We start from the raw sequence: 19948 nt of genomic DNA, 5'->3' as shown, positions 1-19948 counted from the left end.
TCTGGAAGAAATTTCACTTTGATAGGCGGGAGGGATGTGCGTTCCCTAAACTTAAAGAAAATCAAGAAGTCCACGGGGTGGGATACTGGGGAGGCAGCAATGTGTCCGGTAACGCTGGAGGCCACGCGCGCCGAGCCCCAAACAGTTCAGGAGGCCGGGCCGCCAGAGAACATCATGCAACTGGTTACGTGAAAGTAGCTGACCTGACGCCGTGAACACTGGAATGCCTTTGAACGAGGGCTCAGATGCATGTTAAAATTCAGGGAGGATATTTTGTGGGAATAAGTGTTGTTTTTAAACAAGGCTTATTTTTTAAAAGGCAGCTATAAAAAGACACCGTGAAAGAAAAAACTGTATCTTCTATGCAAAACCACGCAGAGGCAGATTCGCAGCAAATCAGCTTCTCTTCCTCCTTCACTTTCACCCTCCAGTCCCTTTAGGTAGAAACTAAGGGAGCAGCCACTCTGTAACATTTGCTTAATTTTCTCAGTCACCGTCTGGTCTGCTTTGGGGACGTCACAGGCTCCTCGCTTTCGCTGCAGATTCCAGCGCAACTGGCGCCGAGGTGCACTGCCGGTGCTGACCACCAGGCGACAGCGCTCGCCGCAGGTCGGAGGCTTGGCGCTGCATCCAGGACCAGCGAAAGGAGCAGGCGCCACGCAGGCCGGCAATAGATTACACTGTCATTGAGGGATCGTTCGCCCTTACTTTGGTTTATTGGAAACCTGGAATGTGCTTTGCGCACAAAGTGTGACAACTTTCACAGCTGCTTACCCAGGTAAGGGTGAAAGAGGGACTGCAAAGTAGTGGTGGGGCAACACCGGGTAAGGCCACCCCCGCCCCGCTACGTCACGCCCCTGCTACGCCACGCCCGCTCCGTGCACCCTGGACCCGCCCCTCCGTGTCGCTCCGCCCTACTGGGGGATGGCCCTGTCTTGGACAGCCTCGCCCCTAGGCAGCTCCGCCCCCAAAGGCTCCGCCCCTAATGGCTCAACCCACCTCCGGAAATTTTCGCTGCGTTGCCACAGCGCCAGTCCCCGGGGACCCCTGCTGGCAAAGTGTGAGTTTTTCAGTCTTGCGCGTCCTGGGGTGAGGGTGCGTGGCCAAGCACCTGGGAGAAGATCAGGGGTGTGGGGGAGCGCCCCAAGGTGCCAGCGGGATCCTCAAACGTCTTCCTGGCAGTCTGATATCTCTTTTCTTAGGTCTAGCCTTTTCTTTGGTTTCTTTCATCTGGTACTACTTGCTCCTTACCTCCAAACGTATTTCTCTGTCTTTGAACTCGAGTCAGGAATTTGACAAAACTTGTTTGTCCGCGCGCGCGCAAGCGCATTTTTGCAGAGTTCTGTGCTTGGCGTTCCGGCACATTACTCATCTGGAGTTTCTGTGTGTTTTTCCTGTCAAACTGCTCATCTTCTCAGAAGTGCTTAACAGGAGCTGGAGCTCAGACTTTCTGATCTCTCTTCTTCGCTGCTCTTTCACACTCCTAAACTCGGAGCTGCAGTCACCCACGTGTTGGCTTGTGAATTCATTTTCCTGGAGCAATATTATGAAAGAGGTGGCGGGTGGGGAGAGATGAATTCTATGGGAAATGCAGGGCATGCTGGGGATGCCCAGTCCACAAGAAAGTGGCAGGGAAAAAAAGTCTAGTAAATGGAGTGCCAGACTTGGAGACCTTGAAACCAGAGAGAAGCACTGCAAATTTCACCTCCCGGGGAATGGATGAAACGTGAGAATTCTCATTAGGGTTCTTATGAAGGCACTAGAGCACAGGGAAAGGCGGAAGATGGAGTGAGGAAGGACCACCAACTACACTGTCCGTGTCACTTGGGGAAGCTAGAAAGGGCAGTGGAGGGGCAGGCGCTGGCTTTTACTCAGTAAAGGTATAAAGGTAAAGGAATAAGGTGTTATTCCTTTACTTTTATTCAGTAAAGGAATAAGGTGTGTCCCGCCTGTATTCTGCTTATCTCCAAAATCAGTCCTGCAGGGGCAGTATTCCCCTTTTATAAATAGTTAAACTGAGGCCTAAGTAATTTATCCAAAAAGAACACTCTGAAGAAAGAGCTGCAGTGAGTTTAGGAAATGATTTTAAAAGACCTCCAGAAACCACAGAAGGCCAGCCAGAGAGAAGTGGGGACCTCCACATTAGGGCAGAAATAAGTTGGCAGGCATTTCTAAATCATGTAGTGGAAGCTGTTGGCACAAATGCAGTTTCTGGCAGGTCCTGTGACCTCTTTGCCCAAACATGAAACACTAATTCAATTCATGCACATCAACTTAATCCTCACGCTGATCTACCAGGCTGTGCAGGTTCCTCCCACCCACCTCAGGTCCTGTTCCTCCTGCCCTGGGCTCCCAGCCACCCTGGTGTTTCTCTTGCTGAATGCTCATCCTCTCCAGCACTCTGGTTTCAACTTCAATGTCACTTCCTTACATAGAGGCCTTTCCTGTCACCCAATCTAAAGTAGTCCACCAGTCAGTCCATATCTTATCACCATGTTTATTTTTGTCACAGCAATTATCAATTCTGTTTCTCTGTTCATCAATCATATTTATTCATTGTCTTTCCCCTTCTAAAATATTTGAGTCTTGAAAGTGGAGGACTTGTCAGTTTTGTTTCCAGCTTTACTACCAGTGCCACAACAGTGCTTAGCACACAGTGGAGAACCCATAAAATTTTGGGGATAGATGCATTTAATTGTCTGGTTTTTTTCTTCATTTTCCTCCATCTGCTCTGACCAACCCAAATCTTTGCTTTCCCCTGCAGCTGCTGATAGGACCATGGTGACAACTCCCTCTGATGTATTCCAGGCCCTTATGAATGGAGTGACAAACTGGGACATCCCGAAAGGCCCCATCCCCAGTGAACTCCTTCTTACTGGGAAGGCCTCCTTCCCAGTGATGGTGAATGACAAGGGCCAGGTGCTCATTGCTGCCTCCTCCTATGGCCAGGGCCGCCTGGTCGTCGTAGCCCATGAGGGCTACTTGTTGCATTCTGGCTTGGCTCCATTTCTTGTCAATGCAGTGGGCTGGCTCTGTCCCTCCCCAGGGGCTCCCATTGGGGTGCACCCATCCTTGGAATCCCTAGTGAAGATCCTGAAGGATGCTGGGGTGGAGGCACAGACTGTGGCAGAACCTGGAGAGCCCTGGGGGGCTTACTGCATCAGTGCCTACAATGACACCTTGACTCTGAAGCTCATCCAGTTTGTGAAACATGGTGGGGGCTTGCTCATCGGAGGCCAGGCCTGGTATTGGGCCAGTCAGCATGGCCATGACAAGGTGCTGTTCAGTTTCCCTGGGAACCTGGTGACAAGCGTGGCTGGAGTGTACTTCACTGATGTCTGTGGAGACCAGGGCAGGTTCAAAGTCTCTAAGAAGGTTCCCAAGATCCCACTTCACATCAGGTGAGCGATGCTTTCCCATTAGGGATTCTGACTCGTGTTAAGCAATAGAGTTGATCCCCCTTCTTCAGTGAGCTTTAGATTCAATATGAGTAATTTTCTGCAGTTTGTAACCACCACAAATCAAAAGCTGGATTATCAAATGCATCAAAGCATAAGAAGGACATGTCCATGCATGCTGCCAGTCCTTCTATAGTCAGACAAATAATCAACTGAAAAGGAAAGCTTGTCTTTTTCACCAGTCTTTCTCCCTGTGTGCTGCCTAGAACACAGAGTGCTCATGAATAACTCCTTAAGTGGATGAAAGAATATTGTGTGAGCACTTACTGTTAGCTCCATTCTAGGCACTGGGGTCTAGAAGAGACCAAAACAGACAAATCATGGTGTCCTGAACCTTATTCTAGGGGAGAACTCTGCAATTAATGAGACAAATAGAAAAGTACTCTATCCAGTATTGATGAGAGCCACAAGAGAAAATAAGGCAGGATGCACAAATAGCATAAGAAGGAGGCAAGTAGAGTCTATTTTATTTGAGGTCTTCAGGGAAGGAATATCAATTAGACTGAGTCAGGGTACAGTAGTTTAAGCAGAAGGGATTTAGGACATGGAATTGAAAGTACAAGTGATTGAAAAGCTAAATGTCACACGGGGCAAACAGGACATTAGCAACAGCATGACAGAAAGAGGGAGGTGGTAGAGTCTAGGTGCTATGGCTATTTGTAGATGCTGAAGGTATGCTAGGTGTGTCCAGTAGGGCTGGGACCACAGATGGGTGGTCTGTCTGGTGAGGTGGAGTCTTGGAGAAGACATGGTAGTTATAAAAGATACATCTTGAAGAGGATGCGTACCTTGGGCCCTCCTTCCTTCTTGCCTTGTCTTCTGTCTCTGCTTTCCATGGGCTGAACACACAAGGGTCCAGGACACAAGGAAATATAGGAAATTACCAAGAAGGACAGGGAATGGATTTGAATGTGATCAAGGAAATGAACGGCATGGAAGTCATGTCTGGAAGGTAACACTGGAAAACATACCGGAAGGAAGTTAGGGGATGAACCATATGAGCATCTGTAAGAAGAGGAAGCCAGGTAGAGCAAGGAGCAAGAAGGACAGTCTGAAACAGAAGCCAGATTGATATCTTCCTGGAATATTAAGAAGGCCCAATAATTGGAACTGAGCAAATAAGGTTGGATCAGTTGGAGGTGAGGCCAATTTAAGAACCACTAGTCCACAGCTAAGACTGTAGATTTTATTTAATTTAAGCTAAGGAGACAGTTAGGAGTGTATTCAGAGGATTGATGTAATTGATATTTTAAAAGGAACCCTCAGACTAACGGTAAATATAACCTATAGGAGGCAAAGGCAAAGATTGGAGCCAGAAACCACCAAAATAAACCACGTGAGAGCTGGTGGTGACCTGACTAGGGTAGCATCCATGGAGCTACTCGGAAAAGGTTTAATTCTGGATATGCTTCCAAAGTAGGACCCAGCAGTCTTGGTTGATGGACTGAAAACAGAGCGAGAAGGAAAAAACAGAAATTGAAATTTTTGGTGAGTGACTTAAAGATGCATCTTGCCGTTCATTGAGTGCTAAAAGATGATGAGAAGACAGATTAGAGATCAGGGGTTTAATTTTGGACATTAGTGACTCATTGTATTTGTCCGTCCATCTGTGACAGCCTTAGTACAGTAGATTAACTGTGTAGGAGTTTATTTTTCTCTGGAATTCCTAACATGAAGTCCAGGCCTGTGGCCTCCATGATATCCCAAGTTCATTCTCTCTTGGTGTCTTGCTTTCTACCCCCAACTCCTGTCATGCTGTGCTGCTTTCATCCTTTGACCATAAGATGGCCAGTACTAATCTGGGCACTGTGGTTACACCCAGCCAGTGATAAGCTGGAATGGATACTCAAGCTTGATCGGTCTGTTTTAATTCAGAAAATTTATATTTTCTGGAATCCCTAACCATTAGACTTGCATTTGTAATTTAGCAGTCAGAACTAGATTATGTGGTTAACCTTAGCTACCAGGGAATATTTTTAAATGAGCACTGGCATCTCTGAAGAAAACAAGACTCTGCTACAATGAAGAAGGGGAGAATCAATAGTGAGTGCAAGAGGAGTGCTCTGGACCCTCGCACCCAAACCCGGACACACTTGAAATTCCTTCTTTTCAACTGGGTGGGGAAGGTGATGTAGTTACGAGGTCATTGGAGTGGATCTGATTTGCTATAACTTGTTTTTGTTTTTAATGTTAAGGAACAAGCAGGTTAAGCCCCATCAGCAGAATCTTTTTAATTGCCCGAAGGGTTGCCAGATGGCATAGTGTCTGAAGAAGATTCTAGGCTCTTTCTGTACCACCCAATGAATTGGCTGAGACAACCAAGAAACGTTAAACACAACTTTTATGTAATGTAAAACAAGAAAGGGGAAGAGGTAAAGAAAAGAGCAGAAAGGAAGAAAATTAAAAAGTGAGGGAAAAGAGAGGAGCAAGAAGAGATACGTCTACAGGATGGGCCACTGCAGAAACAGGAGCATAAGAGAACAGCATGATTGCAGTGGCAGCAAAGTCAATGGCTACCACCTTTTATATCCTTCCTTACATCCTATCCTGTGTGGAAGGTCCATCAGAAGTTACTCGGCCCACGCATCCTGGTGGTAGTTGATGGGTCACATCCCTTCTGGATCAGGTAACATAGGTACATCCTATTCTCAGCCTCCTCTGGGTCTTTGTAATTAATAGGTTACATCCTACCTCAAAAGGACTCCCCTCAGCAAACAAGACCTGTTTTTCTTCATCTACCCCTATGTTTTCCATCTCTGCCACTGAATCTGGGGCATATTTGGTATGGTTTTTTAAACGTTTAATTATGGAAAGCTTCAAACACGTGTAAAAGTAGAGAGGACAGAACACTGTACCCTTGTACAACCTCCCCCTAAGCCCAATAAAATAGTCAACTCATGGTCAATCTTATTTCATATACAGTCCCACCACTCCCTACCCAGACCACTTTGAAGCAAAAGGCAGACATCATATCATTCCATCTGTATTTCAGCATAAATCTCTAAAGACAGGAAGTCTTGAGGACATAACCACGAGGCACTAGTATCACACATAAAAGAACAATCCCTTAATGTTACCATCCATTTCCATGCTTGTCATGTATTCTTCTTTACAAAATTTGTTGGCATTGGTATTTAAATAAAGCTTAGTCACTTTGATTTTTTTTCATTAACATTATTGGTACATTTTAGGTATAAAATACAGTTACATTCATCATTGGGATCTTGTACTATTACATGAGTCTCTGGTTCTTATTTTTTTTTCCCCTTCCCTTGCCCTCCCTTCACCCCCTCCAACTTTCCCTATTTGCAAAGACCTTGTTTCCATTTTTTTCCTCTTCTCATATTTTTTCCTTTCCCTTTTTTCCCTTCCCCTACCCCTCACAATTCCCCTGCTCTTTTAGACCTTTCCTTCCTGTTACACAATATCAGGTATACATTTTTTAAATTACAATATCAAGATCTAGGAGACATTACCACAGATTTTACAGAATTTAAAAGGATATAGAAAGCATATTACAAAAATCTTTTTTGAAATAAATTTGACAACTTCTAAGAAGTAACTTGGAAGACAAATTAATGAAACTAACTCTGGAGGAAATATAAAATTTGAATAGCACCTGTTAAGGAAAGTATATTCCTAGCTTGAAAACCTACCTATATGACAACAGCAGGCTCATAAACGTTTTAACTGATAAATTATATCAAACAATTAAAGCAGAAAAAAGAAAGAACACTTCTCCCCTCATTTTAGGAACTCACCATTGTGCTAATCCTAAAATTGGATAAAGATAATAGAAAAAAAAGTATAAACATAGATAGAAATTTGTTTAACAAAACAAACTATTAGAAGTCAGATCTAGCAGGATGTAGAAAGTGGTTTTAGGGATGGCAGTGTTGCTTCAGCATTGGAAGATCCACCCCCAAAAATCATCATTTTAACAGAGGAAAGGAAAAAGCCATATGATCCTTCACTAGTTGAAAAAAGAGTAATGGACTAAATTCCACAGCTGTTCATGGTAAAAGCTATCAGGAGACTAGAAGTAGAACAGAACGTTCTCAACAGATCAAAGACATGTACTCCATACTTCCAGTAAAAACACCTTATATGAATGGAGAAGATACAATGCTTTCTCCTTAAGGTGGGGAACAAGGACAGATATGCTTACTCTTTATCTGTCCATTAAACTTTGAAACCTAGGCCCCACCAAAATAGTCTGGCAATAAGATGACACAACTAGGATAGGATTGGCACAGCAGAAGCAAAATCTTTATATGTAGATGAAATGATCTTCTACAGAGAAAGTACTAAGAAATCTCTAGGAGCCCCTAGAACTTGTACTTGAATTTAGCAGGATTAGAAAACACAAGGTATATATAAAAATTCAGGTCTGTGTATACTTGCTATAAATGAAGAACTGGATATTGAAATTTAAAAGTTATGTAGGAGTACAAAGGACCTAGAAAAGTTAAAAACAAAAACAAAAACAAAACCAGCGTTGGAAGATGTTTAGTACCTAATTTTAAGACTTCTTCTAAAGCTACAGTAATCAAGGCAGTGTTGGTGTAAGGAAAGACATACAGATCATTGGAATAAAACAGAGAATCTAGAAATAGAACCACACATATATGGTCCACTGAGTTTTGAAAGATTATTTAACATTAGCATTTTATAGAATATAAACTCAATTCAAGAGCCAGGGAAGAGATAGTGTTTTCAGCAAATGGCACTAGAACACCTGGTATCCATATATAAAAAATTAACCTCAACCCTTTTTTTCCATACATGAAAATAACTTGAAGGGATCTAGGAACCTAAATAAGAAGCCTAAAAGTATAAGACTTTAAGAAGAAATTATAAGGGAAAATATTTATGAATTCAGGATAGGCAAGATCTACCTAGGATACAAAAAACATGATGTATAAAAGAAAAAGATTGATAAATGAGATTCCATCAAAATTTAGAACTTTAAATGACATCATTAAAATGAAAAGTAGTCCTTAAACAGACCATATTTCCAATGCATATAACCAATGAGCAGAATATATAAAGAATTCTTAGAGCTCATTAATAGACAACCCAATTAAAATGTAGACATAAGAAGATGATAAATAGCCAGTATAGCACAAGGAAAGGTGTGCAGCTCTAGAATCAGAAAAATATTAATCAATACAATAATAAGATTGAATTATACACTCATTAGGGAGATGAAGTTAAAAGTTTTAAAAGCCTTCTCATGAGTTTTTCTTTTTGTTGGATTCTCCCCCTTTTCATTTAATCATGCCCAGTGGATTCATTCTGCTGGGTTTCCTGGGGTTGTGATCCTCATTGTCTTTTCCTAGGGTATTGTTTTAAATTTTTTGGAGTGCCAGTTTGGTATTCATGAAGTTCCTGAGGTGCTCTTTTTCATGAAAGTATCTTATTTCTCCATCAGTTTTGCAAGATAGTTTTGCAGGGTACATCAATCTGGGTTGGAGGCTGTTTTCCTTTAGGGCTTGAAATACATCACTCCAAGCTCTTCTTGCCTTGAGGGTTTGCATTGAGAAGTCTGCTGTGATTCTGATGGGCTTTTCTTTGTGTGTGATTTGTTTCTTTACTCTCACTGCTCATAGAATTTTGTTTTTCTGTTGGATTTCTAGAATCCTAACTATTATATGCCTATGTGTAGATTTTCTTTGATTAAGGCTAGCTGGAGTCCTATATGCCTCATTTATCTATATGTCAAGTTCTTTTCCCCTGCTTGGGAAGTTTTCTGCCATCACTTGTGTGAACAGTGTTTTTATGTCATCTGCACTCTCCTGTTTCTTCATTGACTCCCATCAGTCTTATGTTATTCTTCTTTGCATCGTCTAGCAGCTGCTGGATTGATTTCTCATGTTCCCTTACAATTTTAAAGGAATTTTTCTTTTCCTGGTCACTAATTGCAATCTTATCTTCTATATGTGAAATTCTATCCTCACATTGGTTCATTCTGCTGCACAGACTTTTGATGGAGTTTTTGATCTCTTGGAAATCTGTTTGTATCTGTTTTATGGATTCCATTTTTTCCTATGTTGGGATTCCATCATGTTTCTCAGATCCTCTATTTTTTTTATCTGTGTCCTCTCTAGATTTATTAATCATGTCTGCATACCTTGTGCATTAGAGAAGGTTTATGTGTGTGTTTAAATCTTCACGTGTGGTAAGTACACATGTGTCCCTAGTACAGAGATAGACCTAGGAAAGTGCAGGTTGATATTTTTTAAACAGTCTTCCTTATAGAAAGTGAGCTCTGAGATGTTGAGAAGTGGGACTGCTTTCTGTAGAAATAATACAATTGTTTTTTTAGATTTACTTGTATGTTTAATTATCTCAAAAGACATGAAATTCAAGCCAGACTACTTAACACTTAGCTGACTAAATGGGAAGGATTCCTGAAAGTCCCCATTTGGAGAATGTGGATTTTAGGAAATGGAGATAAAGCTACTACTTCCCTCTCCAAATCTATGACAAGTGCAGTAGTGAGACGTGCCAGTATTTTATGTAACACTAGGAAGAGCAAGCGCATTAGTGAGATGTGCTAGTATTTTATGTAACACTAGGAAGAGCAAGCACAGCCATTTAAGCAGTGACGATGCAGTCAATTGTAAAAAGGTGGAAAATGTATGTTAGTCTTGACCAAATAAGTGGCACTACAAACTAACACGGCAAATGTTAGTAAGAACAAGAAGATTGACCTGAACTATGGGATGTTTCTCCACTCACTGAGCTGATTCAGGGACCCACTAGCTGGCTGTAGCCTCTTTATCTCTCATATCTTTTTCCCAGGTGTTGGGAGGAGCTCAGGCAGGACCAGCAGCAGCTCCTGGAAGGGATCTCAGAGCTGGACATCAAAACAGGGGGACTCCCCTCACAGCTGCTGGTGCATGGGGTGCTTGCCTTCCCTGTGGGACTGGATGCCTCCCTTGCCTGCTTCTTGGCAGCTGCTCACTATGGCCGTGGTCGAGTGGTCCTGGCTGCCCATGAGGGAATACTTTGTGCTTCTAGGTTGGAGCACTTTTTGTTCAATGCTATCCGCTGGCTAGCCAGAGGCCAGACAGGCAAAGTTGGGGTGAACACAAGTCTGAAAAATCTGCATCCTCTACTGTTGAAGCATGGCCTGGAATGCAGCCTGGCCTCTCATCTGACCAGTGACTTGAGCGTATACTGCTGTGTGGCTTACAGTGACAAGGAGGCCAAAGAGCTACATGAGTTTGTGGCCGAGGGTGGGGGGTTGCTGATTGGTGGTCAGGCTTGGTGGTGGGCCTCCCAGAACCCAGGCCACTCTGCTTTGGCTGGTTTTCCTGGTAATGTCATCCTCAACTGCTTTGGCCTCAGCATCCTGCCTCGGACCCTCACCCCAGGCTGTTTTCCTGTTCCTACTCCTGAGATGAGGAGCTACCACTTCCGCAAGGCACTGTCTGAATTCCAGGCTATGTTGAACCATGGGGATGGGAATTTGGAAAAGAGCTGCCTTGCAAAGCTGAGAGCAGATGGTGTAGCCTTCCTACAGATCCCTGCAATGGGAGTCCCTGCTTATATATCCGTACACCGTCTCCTGAGGAAGATGCTGCGCCGATCAGGCCTCCCAGCTGTGAGCCGGAAAAACCCAGTGGCCAGTGATTCCTGTGAGGCCACAATGCTCTGCCTGGCCACAGAGCTGGCACATTCTGGAACTGACTGCTCCCAGCTGAGCCAGGGGCTTGGCACTTCAATCTGTTCTTCTGGGCTGTGTCCCTCTGAAGACCCTATCACGGTGGAAATCGATGGGACCAACACAGGTATGGAAGGAGCAGAAAGTACAGAGTATCATAGGGTGTGGGAAAGGTGGGATTGGCCTATTTTGCAGGACCTTGTAGGTACTGACCCTCAGAAAGGCTGACTTCATGCTTTGTCAAGTAGTTTCCAGAAGAAGAGGGTTGGGGTTCTGTTTAAGGTTTAGGAGGGATGAGTCCAGGAAGCATGGATAATTGAAGTGAAATAGGGAGAAGCTGTTCTGTGGAAGAGGCTGAGAGGCTCCATGAGCTGGAGTCAGTTAGGAGCAAAAACTTAGCTTTCTCTATGTCTTGTCAGGTGACGGTGATTCCTGGGTAAGCACTGGGCTCTACCTCCTAGAGGGACAAAATGTCGAAGTCTGCCTGTCAGAAGCTGCTGCCTCTGCTGGCCTAAAGGTAAGGCCAAACACAGCCAAGGTCTTCTCAAACACAGAGCTACCTCCTTCTCACCCATTGTCTCGATCCATGTCCCACCAGTGCTACCAGGAGTGCAAGGAGGGATTATGCTGAGATTCTACAGTTGAAGCAGCTAAATTTCATAGAGCTCAAGTGACTGAAAGTCCCCACTATTAATATCAGACCCAGAGCTCATGATCCTGAGCTTTCTGATTCCTATTTGTGGTGATTTTACCTACTGACAGAAATGAGGAAGAGCAGCACCTGTTAAATGCCAGTTCTCACCCATTTTCCTGATAGCACAGGCCTCTGGGTTCTACTTTGCCCTGACAATGAAGGCCACTTTAATCCTATCACCCACAGAAATATCCCCTACATGTAGAATTTAAATTATTTTGCCTCCTTAACTCTGAGAGTAGCTTCCACAGAGGGTCCCTCTGTGTCAGCATTCACTTCAGAGCTCACTTACATTAAACCTAAGAAACACACCAGGGATTTAGCTCAGTGGTTCTGCCACCTGCCTCACAAATGCAAGGTCCCAAGTTCCATCCCCAGTACCAAAAAAAAACCAAAAACATAAAACTTAAGAAATACAACCCTGATTCCAAGCAAAACCAAAAGGGAAAGAATCTATCCTCTGCCCTTCAGGCCAGATTTTTCTGCCCCTGGGCAGGCAGCTTGTGTTCTCAAGAAGCAGCCCAGGATTCCCTGGCTCATTCCCAATACTAGGATTGCCACGCTGTTTAGGCCTAGTGCAACAGCTCAGCACTCTACCTGGGAAAAAGCCACCATAAGCCCCTCCTCAGACTGAGCCTTGGATTATGCCTGGTGTCTCAACTCATGTCTGATGGAGACCACTTGGAGCTGTTTATATCTCTACAAAAATCCCATGGATTGCATGTACTTTTAGTCCATATGACTTTGGAGTGCTTACAGCTTCATAGGTTGCTATGTATTGCTCTTGGAAAACTAAGGTTTCATGTTTAGTCCCTCCACCCACCCACCCTGTGCACAACCCCACCTCCACATCCCAGGAAATCTCATTCACTGACACATGTTGGAATCACCTGTCCAGATACAGATTGGCTGCCACACAGATGACCTGACCACAGCCAGCAAGCTGTCTCGAGCCCCAGTGGTGACTCACCGGTGCTGTATGGACAGGACCCAACGGTTAGTCTCCTGCCTGTGGGGAGGCCTGCTCTACATCATCGTGCCCAAAGGCAGTCAACTGGGTCCTGTGCCTGTCACCCTCAGGAGGGCTGTGCCTGCCCCATACTACAAGCTGGGTGAGTGAACTGGAATCTGGAGTAAGAAGAAAGATCTGCAGTTGCATGTCTAATTGGAGTTTCATGTCTAGCACCCTCTACCCACAAACTGTCTACCCCCACATTGCAGAGACTCTTGTCCCTGTAGGAGAGAAGGATAGAGAGAAGGGTCACCAGATGAAAAAGAAAGAACTATTAGAAGTGGACATGCAGACAGGAGATAGGAAACATCCTGTGTGTAGGGAGACTTCAGGGAAGAACAGAGAGAGGGGTCTGAACCATATCCTTCATCTCATGGAAGGGTTACACAGAACATTTTTAGGCTCTGTCTTGGACAATACCGCAAAGTAGTAGTTCACTATTTTGGTGTTCTCATCGAGTTCAAGGTATATTTTCAAGCCGATGAAAGTTAAGGAAGTGAGTGGGAATTTTCATGGTATTTATCCCCAGGGAAGACATCCCAGGAGGAGTGGAGAAGCTGTGTCGAGGGGAACCCAGCCCCTTGGGGAGAGCTGGCCACAGACAACATCATCCTGACTGTGCCAACCCCAGACCTCAAGACCTTGATGGATCCAGCACCTCTGCTCCGCCTTTGGGATGAGATGATGCAGGCCATAGCCAGGCTGGCAGCCCAGCCTTTTCCTTTCCGCAGACCCGAGAGGATTGTTGCTGATGTGCAGATCTCAGCTGGTAGGTGCCCCTGGGGAGTGCTCCTAGTCAAGAGACAGCATTTGTTTATTATATTGCTCTTCTTTGAATGTTCAAGACATTTGAAGCATAATTTTATAGGTAAGGAAAGAAGGACTTGAAAGATAGAGAGACCATGATAGGGATGAGAGGTGTTTACAGGTGAAAGGAAAATCATTGATGCCTACAAGGAAAGATTTCACAAGATGTCAGAACAATCCCAGAAAATTGGTACTGGGAGTTCACAGTTATCACCGAGGATCATTTAAAGGAGACCATACAGAAGGAACTACTTCCTTGAAACCTAAGTCAGAGTTGAAAACAAGGAGAGCAAATGAGTAAAGAGGTTTGTGTTAAATACCAAGAGCTTTAGTGGAAACAGAAACAGAAATTGGGAACTGGGGTTCCCACACAGGGACCCTGATACTCTTGTGTTAAAAAAAAAGAAGAAAACGCTTTTCATCATGAATTGCAAACTTGGAGAACAGTAGTTGCATAGGAGAAGAAAATCTGGTGTTGTACAAGCTTCCCAGATCTCAGATCTAGGCACAGGACATAATGTCACACTCACATGCAGAGGAGCTCACAAAGTAGCCAGTTCCAGCAAGGATGACTATGTGAAGGGTATCTGTATTCTTCAAGGCCCGAGTAAGTAGGGTACAGCTCAGGTGGGAGAGGCTGGAAAGCAGAGCAGGTACTGTAGGGAAGCCATTTACTTTTTAACCAGCACAGAGATCCTGGAATCACTGGAGACAACTAGAGTGATGAGGAAAAATTCCACAGTGGAGAGGAGGCTGGATGGTTTTTTTCCAGGTTGGATGTTCTTTTGTTCCAGGCTGGATGCACTCAGGGTACCCCATCATGTGCCACCTGGAGTCTGCCCAGGAGCTCATCAATGAGATGGGCATGAAAAGCAGAGGCCTGTGGGGAGCCATCCACGAGCTGGGCCACAACCAGCAACGGCCTGGGTGGGAGTTCCCCCCGCACACCACGGAGGCCACCTGCAACCTCTGGTCAGTCTGTGTGCATGAGACCGTCCTGGGTATCCCCAGGGCACAGGCCCATCCTGCCCTGAGCCCTCCAGAACGAGAGAAGAGGATCAAAGCACATCTACAAAGGGGAGCGCCCCTGTGTGACTGGAACGTGTGGACAGCTCTGGAAACATATCTACAGGTACAGAGCAGAAATTCAGGGAGTGAGAGCATTCCAGACCCTCAGTCAGTAGCGTCATTGTTCACAGGTGCTCACCAGCTCCTCAACCCCGCCAGCTTGGGATTGCCACCTCCCTGGGCATGGTGGGTCTGGCTGTGTGTCATGTTTCTAAGGTTACCACCTGTATGATCAGAGAATGACACCTGTCCTCAGCACCCCTATGATTTTACAGTGTAAGAAGCAATTTAAAAATATGTATTTGTCTATATTATAGCATATTGGTTACGAGCAGAAGCTTTGACATTGAATCACAGCTCTTCCATTCACTAGTTTTGTGCTTGGTCTCCTAGTAAGTGTTCCATAGTGTGTAGTCATTGTTTTTCATGTTTTGTTTTTCTTCACTTAACTTTTTTGCATCAAGTGAGTGTTAATTCCCTTTATAATGAAGGGACATGTCTACAGGACAGTGGCATTACAAAAAGACACTGTAGGAGATAAATCTGCTAACAAGGTTCTCAGACTTCCATCACTCCATTTGAACCCAAAATATTTTAAAAATAAATTCAATCCATTAGGAGAACAGCAAAGTTACAAAGCAAGTCTACTTCCTGTGAAAAATAAGCATAAATCCCTATACCCTTCCCTAAATCCAGCTTTCACTTTGAATGTTTTTGAATTGTCAAAGCTATTCCCATCTCCTGGGATATCTACTACAACCCTACAGATAAGTGCTGTTTGGCCCACCTTTCACAGAGGCTCCTGCTAAGTTAAAGAATCGAAGCAGCCTGTCCAATGGCACCTATTGAAGTGACAGGTGTAGAACTTGAAATCAGGAGTGAATAGTAAGTCCCAGGCTTTTGCGCTCACATACCCTCTTTTGATTCTTTTCCTGTCATCAGTTTTCTGAAGAGTAAATGTGAGATGATCCCGTTCAATAAGTAACTCTGCATTGCATCAGTGTTCATCTTCTCATATCACCAGCCTGATGGTCTGCAGGACACCAGAACCATAGGATAAATGTATTCTGAAGTGTAAATAGAGCCCTAATTCTGCCCTGCCCACCTACCCTCTTGCTTTGGAGCTCTGAACCTCAGTTCACAAGGGCTATGGAGAGACCCAGTATCATCTTGGAGACTCAATTTTAACACATAAGCACCTTCCTCCACCCTCTAACAGTCTTTCCCCATCATTCCTGCTGCTGTTGCCTTAGCTCAGGTTCTCGTTACTCTTCCTTGGTCTTCCAGTAGCTTCCTCCTAAGTTGTTCCAGCATTTTGCCTCAGTCCTCCAAATCCCTCTTCCATACTACTCTCAAAATAAGGTTAAGTTTCCATCTTTAAAACTCTTAAAGTATTCTTTTTCATGTATAGGATAAATTAGAAGCTGCTTGACAAGGTGTAGAAGGACCTTTTGCCAACATTCCATCTTCATATTTTATGATTTCTTCACCGTCACATTTCCCTCCAGTAGACCAAGCTGCTTACAGTTATGAGCACACCTGGCTATTTCAGGGTCTGAGCTTCTCATGTGTCTTTTCTGCTGCTGAAACATGCTTGAACATCTTTTCTATTACTTATCAGGTCATCTTTCAAAACTCAGCTCTGTTGTCCACTGCCTGAACATCATCTCCTTGGCAAGCCGACCTTTCTAGCCATTCGTCTGTTTACATCTCTGTCCCTCCTACTGACCTGTACCCTCTAGAGGGACAAGACCCTTGCATCATTTTTTGCCTGACACAATATTTGGCACATGGTAGACAACTCATGAATGTGACTAATTTAATAAATGTTTAACTTGTTGATGCATTAATTAATAAACTTCCAGAAGCAGCACAGCAAAAGCAAGTGAGCAGTACTAAGGGTAACAAGACTCTGAGACTCTGAGGTTCTGAGGGATGCCCGCCATCACGTTTGATTTGCCCTTGGGCCATTATATTCCAGATTCAGAGATTTCTTTCTCATCCTTAAAAGAGGGAATGAGGCTAGAAAGCCCTCAAATTTCTGCTAATTCAAAAATTCTGTAATGTTCCTCTATGAAGTAGGAATCACATTTGTTTTCAGATCCTTAAGACATTTCTAATTCTTTTCTTTTGTCCCCCAGAAGCAGTGTTCCATACAATAATATAGTACCTTGTGGATAATGGGAGGCTTAAGATGGGTATTTTAAAAAGATTTTTGTTCTGCCTGGAAAATGTTGAAGTTCACTAGCTTTTGGGGTCCCAATAGGCTACATATGTAGGATGTGAGGGATTCTCATCTCAGTCAAGGTTAAATCTGTCCTGATGCTAAGGTAAACACTTAAGAGCTGGAGATTCTATTAAAAATTAAAGATAATGGTAATTGTCCTTTACTGAATTCTATTCTCTTTCAGACATTAGCTTTCCATGAGCCTTACCATTAGATTCAGGGTACATAGTTTGATGAGTAAAAGATGAAGTCCAGTGATGTTGAATGTATTTGTAGTTGTCAGATGGGAAGACAGAGGCAAATAATAGGAGTGAACCCAGTGATGGAGGGGAAGAAATTACTCACTGTAAAATAAATGTACTTACCAACATGCATATTGCATTATATTAGCAAACTTGAAAGCTCATTCTCCCCTTCTTCTTTCAGCTCCAGGAGACTTTTGGGTGGGAGCCATTCACCCAGCTCTTCTCTGACTACCAGACCCTCTCTGTCCTCCCCAAAGACAATGCTGGCAAGATGAATCTATGGGTGAAGAAGTTCTCTGAAACAGTGCAGAAGAATCTGGTGCCTTTCTTTAAGGCCTGGGGCTGGCCTGTCCAGAAGGAAGTGGCTGATAGCTTGTCCTGCCTTCCCTTTTGGCATGAGAACCCCATGCGAGTATACATGGATTCCAAGGAATAAAGAACATGCAGTGGGCATGGAAGGAGAAGAGGAAAGATTCCACTGCTAGTCTGCCACTGTGACCTTGCTTGGGAACCTTTGTGCCTTGAGCTGGCCTCCCACTATTACTGGATTCTGGGGTTCTACAGATTTTTATAGGTTCTTCTTGTCCTGACCAAAGAATTAGACAAAATAAGCATGAAATATAACAAGGTTTTACATTTATTAAAAGATAGGAAAAGAAATGTGGTCTGCAGAGCAAGCCAATTAAAAGTAGAAGTCCACTGTACAAGGTGAGAGCACATCACTCTGCAAGAGAGAGCCCAGTGGCCACAAGGTTAATGGCAGCCATCTTCCATATCTCCCACTCCTCAGGCTGACCTGAGTGGTGATGAAGCTATGGCACATATGTGGCAGTGGGCTATTTGTATCAATGAATGTTCTAAAAAGTTTGCCATTACTGATTCTGGGCTATCCTATCAAAAACCTGCTTGAATTCTCATGAGAAGCATTGGCGATAGCGTTCTCTGATTGGTCCCAGGTTCAGAGCTTTGAGAATTATTTTTCTGCACATTTCCTGCCTCTCTGTCATTGACAGGTCATGCTCATTTGCTCAGCCAGTTTGCCATGCCCTAATCTCCTGCCTCACTTCTTTGCAGCCTGCCTTCAGGATGATGGTCAAGGTCATAAAGACAAAAATGGAACCAAGTTTCTCAGGAATGTGCCTTTGTGCTTTCTTTTTAATCCTATTGTACCTAGCTAGAAACTTCCTTTGTCATCCAGCGAAGTGCTTTCATCCTGCCCTCCTGAAGTTTCTATTTTTCATCAGTAGTTCTAAAGGCCTTGAAATGCCATACTTTTTCACTTCCCCTCCTCTGCTATCACTGCAAGTCTTCCAATTTCTTAAGTTTTGAGAAATTTTTACTAGCAAAAGAGACGGGCTGATGTAATGGACAGAGCCCTGGGCCAGCCTTGGTTCTATGATCAATCAACATCCCTGTGTTTCAATGTTTTTATCCATCATGTGCATAAAACACCTTCCTTGCATGTTTGTGACCATCACATACTACTCATAGAAAGTTAACCATCAGCTTTCTCTAGCCCCACAGTACCTTTCACTATCCATTTTAGTGTGGACATCCTGAACACTGAAACTCACTGCTATGTAAGAGTATTTATAGAATATTACTGTTCGTCCCTGATGTGTTATCAATAAGAATACAGTAATACCTGAGTTCATGAATGCCTGTCTTTGTAAATAGTTTGATTCATGAACAGAAGTGTTCAGCAAAATTTTGCTTCTGTTTGCCAACTTGGCACCAGGTGACAAACAGAACCGTGGCCAATTTTCCCACACAAACATGAATGTGGCCATCTTTCCCAGAATCACGGAATAAATTAAGTTCCTGAACCAAGGTACCACTGTACTTGCTGGTGTCCTAGCCCAGTTGACATTTTTTTTCCTCATCTCTGGAAGAATTCTCAGGTATAACTAAAATGGTGTATACTCAAACTGTATGTTCTAAAGCTGTTGGGGTTTGGTCTTTTGGGTTTATTATGACACAGACCACCATAAAGTCAGAATTTAAAAAACTCCTTGGCTCTTTACCTGTTTTTACTTCTTGTTTTTAAATTCACAGTTAATTGTCTATAACTACAACACTCACCATTTATTCTTGAATACACAAAAACTAATTTGCTGCAAATGATAGGGCTATTTTATGATTTTTGAGACACTTACTTGGATAATTTTATATATCTAAGCCTAGAAATGCTATTAGAAGAAAAGTACTCACAAACAATGGGAAGGATACTGAATCTAGCTTGTCTAGCTTTGCAACATGTTCTTATGTTTTCTTTTAAACTTAGTGTTTTTGTCCATCCACTACATATACCAGACACTGGTTTGGTTTGGTTTGGTTTGGTTTGGTTGTGAACCAAACGCTCTCCCTCATGAGCCACTTTATTACTTTGATAAAAGCCCTATCAGTTTTCTTTGGGGATCACCAATTTCAATACAGAGAGTCTAATTGGTTTGGAAGGGGTTGACCCACACTTGTGGTAATAGTGAGCAAAAATTCTAGGCTGGCTTTTATGATCATTCATATCTTCTGACACTGATTGGTTCAAGTGATGAAAAGATGATCCATGCCAGGCTGATAAAGTACACATCAAATATAATTACTGAATATATTGGAAAACACATATTTCTTCCTGGAGAACTAGAGAGGAGGGCTTAGTGAGATTGCCAAATGTAGTTAATTATTTTAAGAAGTTGAAGAACACCTGAGACATTGTTACTAAACTTTGCATATGTTTTAAAATTTAATAAAGAAAATTTGATTGTGTG

General features: G+C 43.4%; 1 protein-coding gene across 1 annotated transcript; it reads left to right on the top strand.

Moving 5' to 3' along the window:
* The first annotated feature begins 933 nt into the window (after positions 1-933).
* On the top strand, positions 934-19948 carry LOC101708729 (TRPM8 channel-associated factor 2). Its single transcript, XM_004860485.4, has 8 exons — positions 934-1060; positions 2765-3401; positions 10266-11257; positions 11550-11647; positions 12723-12936; positions 13366-13605; positions 14438-14775; positions 17365-19948. The coding sequence occupies exons 2-8, from the start codon at positions 2779-2781 to the stop codon at positions 17617-17619; spliced, it is 2760 nt and encodes a 919-aa protein (XP_004860542.1). The 5' UTR covers positions 934-1060; positions 2765-2778; the 3' UTR covers positions 17620-19948.

Source organism: Heterocephalus glaber, unplaced genomic scaffold (genome assembly GCF_053883595.1).
Source record: "Heterocephalus glaber isolate CG9 unplaced genomic scaffold, H.glaber_assembly_v1.0 deba00000818, whole genome shotgun sequence".
Lineage (NCBI taxonomy): Eukaryota > Metazoa > Chordata > Mammalia > Rodentia > Bathyergidae > Heterocephalus > Heterocephalus glaber.
The sequence above is the reverse complement of the archived record's forward strand: the minus strand, read 5'-3'. Positions and strand labels throughout refer to the sequence as shown.

Excerpts from the sequence above, each read along its gene's own strand:
- LOC101708729 (XM_004860485.4), top strand. The coding sequence starts at position 2,779 with ATGGTGACAACTCCCTCTGATGTATTCCAGGCCCTTATGAATGGAGTG. Across the intron at positions 11,648-12,722 it reads CTGCCTCTGCTGGCCTAAAG|ATACAGATTGGCTGCCACAC; the intron begins GTAAGGCCAAAC and ends TCACCTGTCCAG. Across the intron at positions 12,937-13,365 it reads TGCCCCATACTACAAGCTGG|GGAAGACATCCCAGGAGGAG; the intron begins GTGAGTGAACTG and ends ATTTATCCCCAG.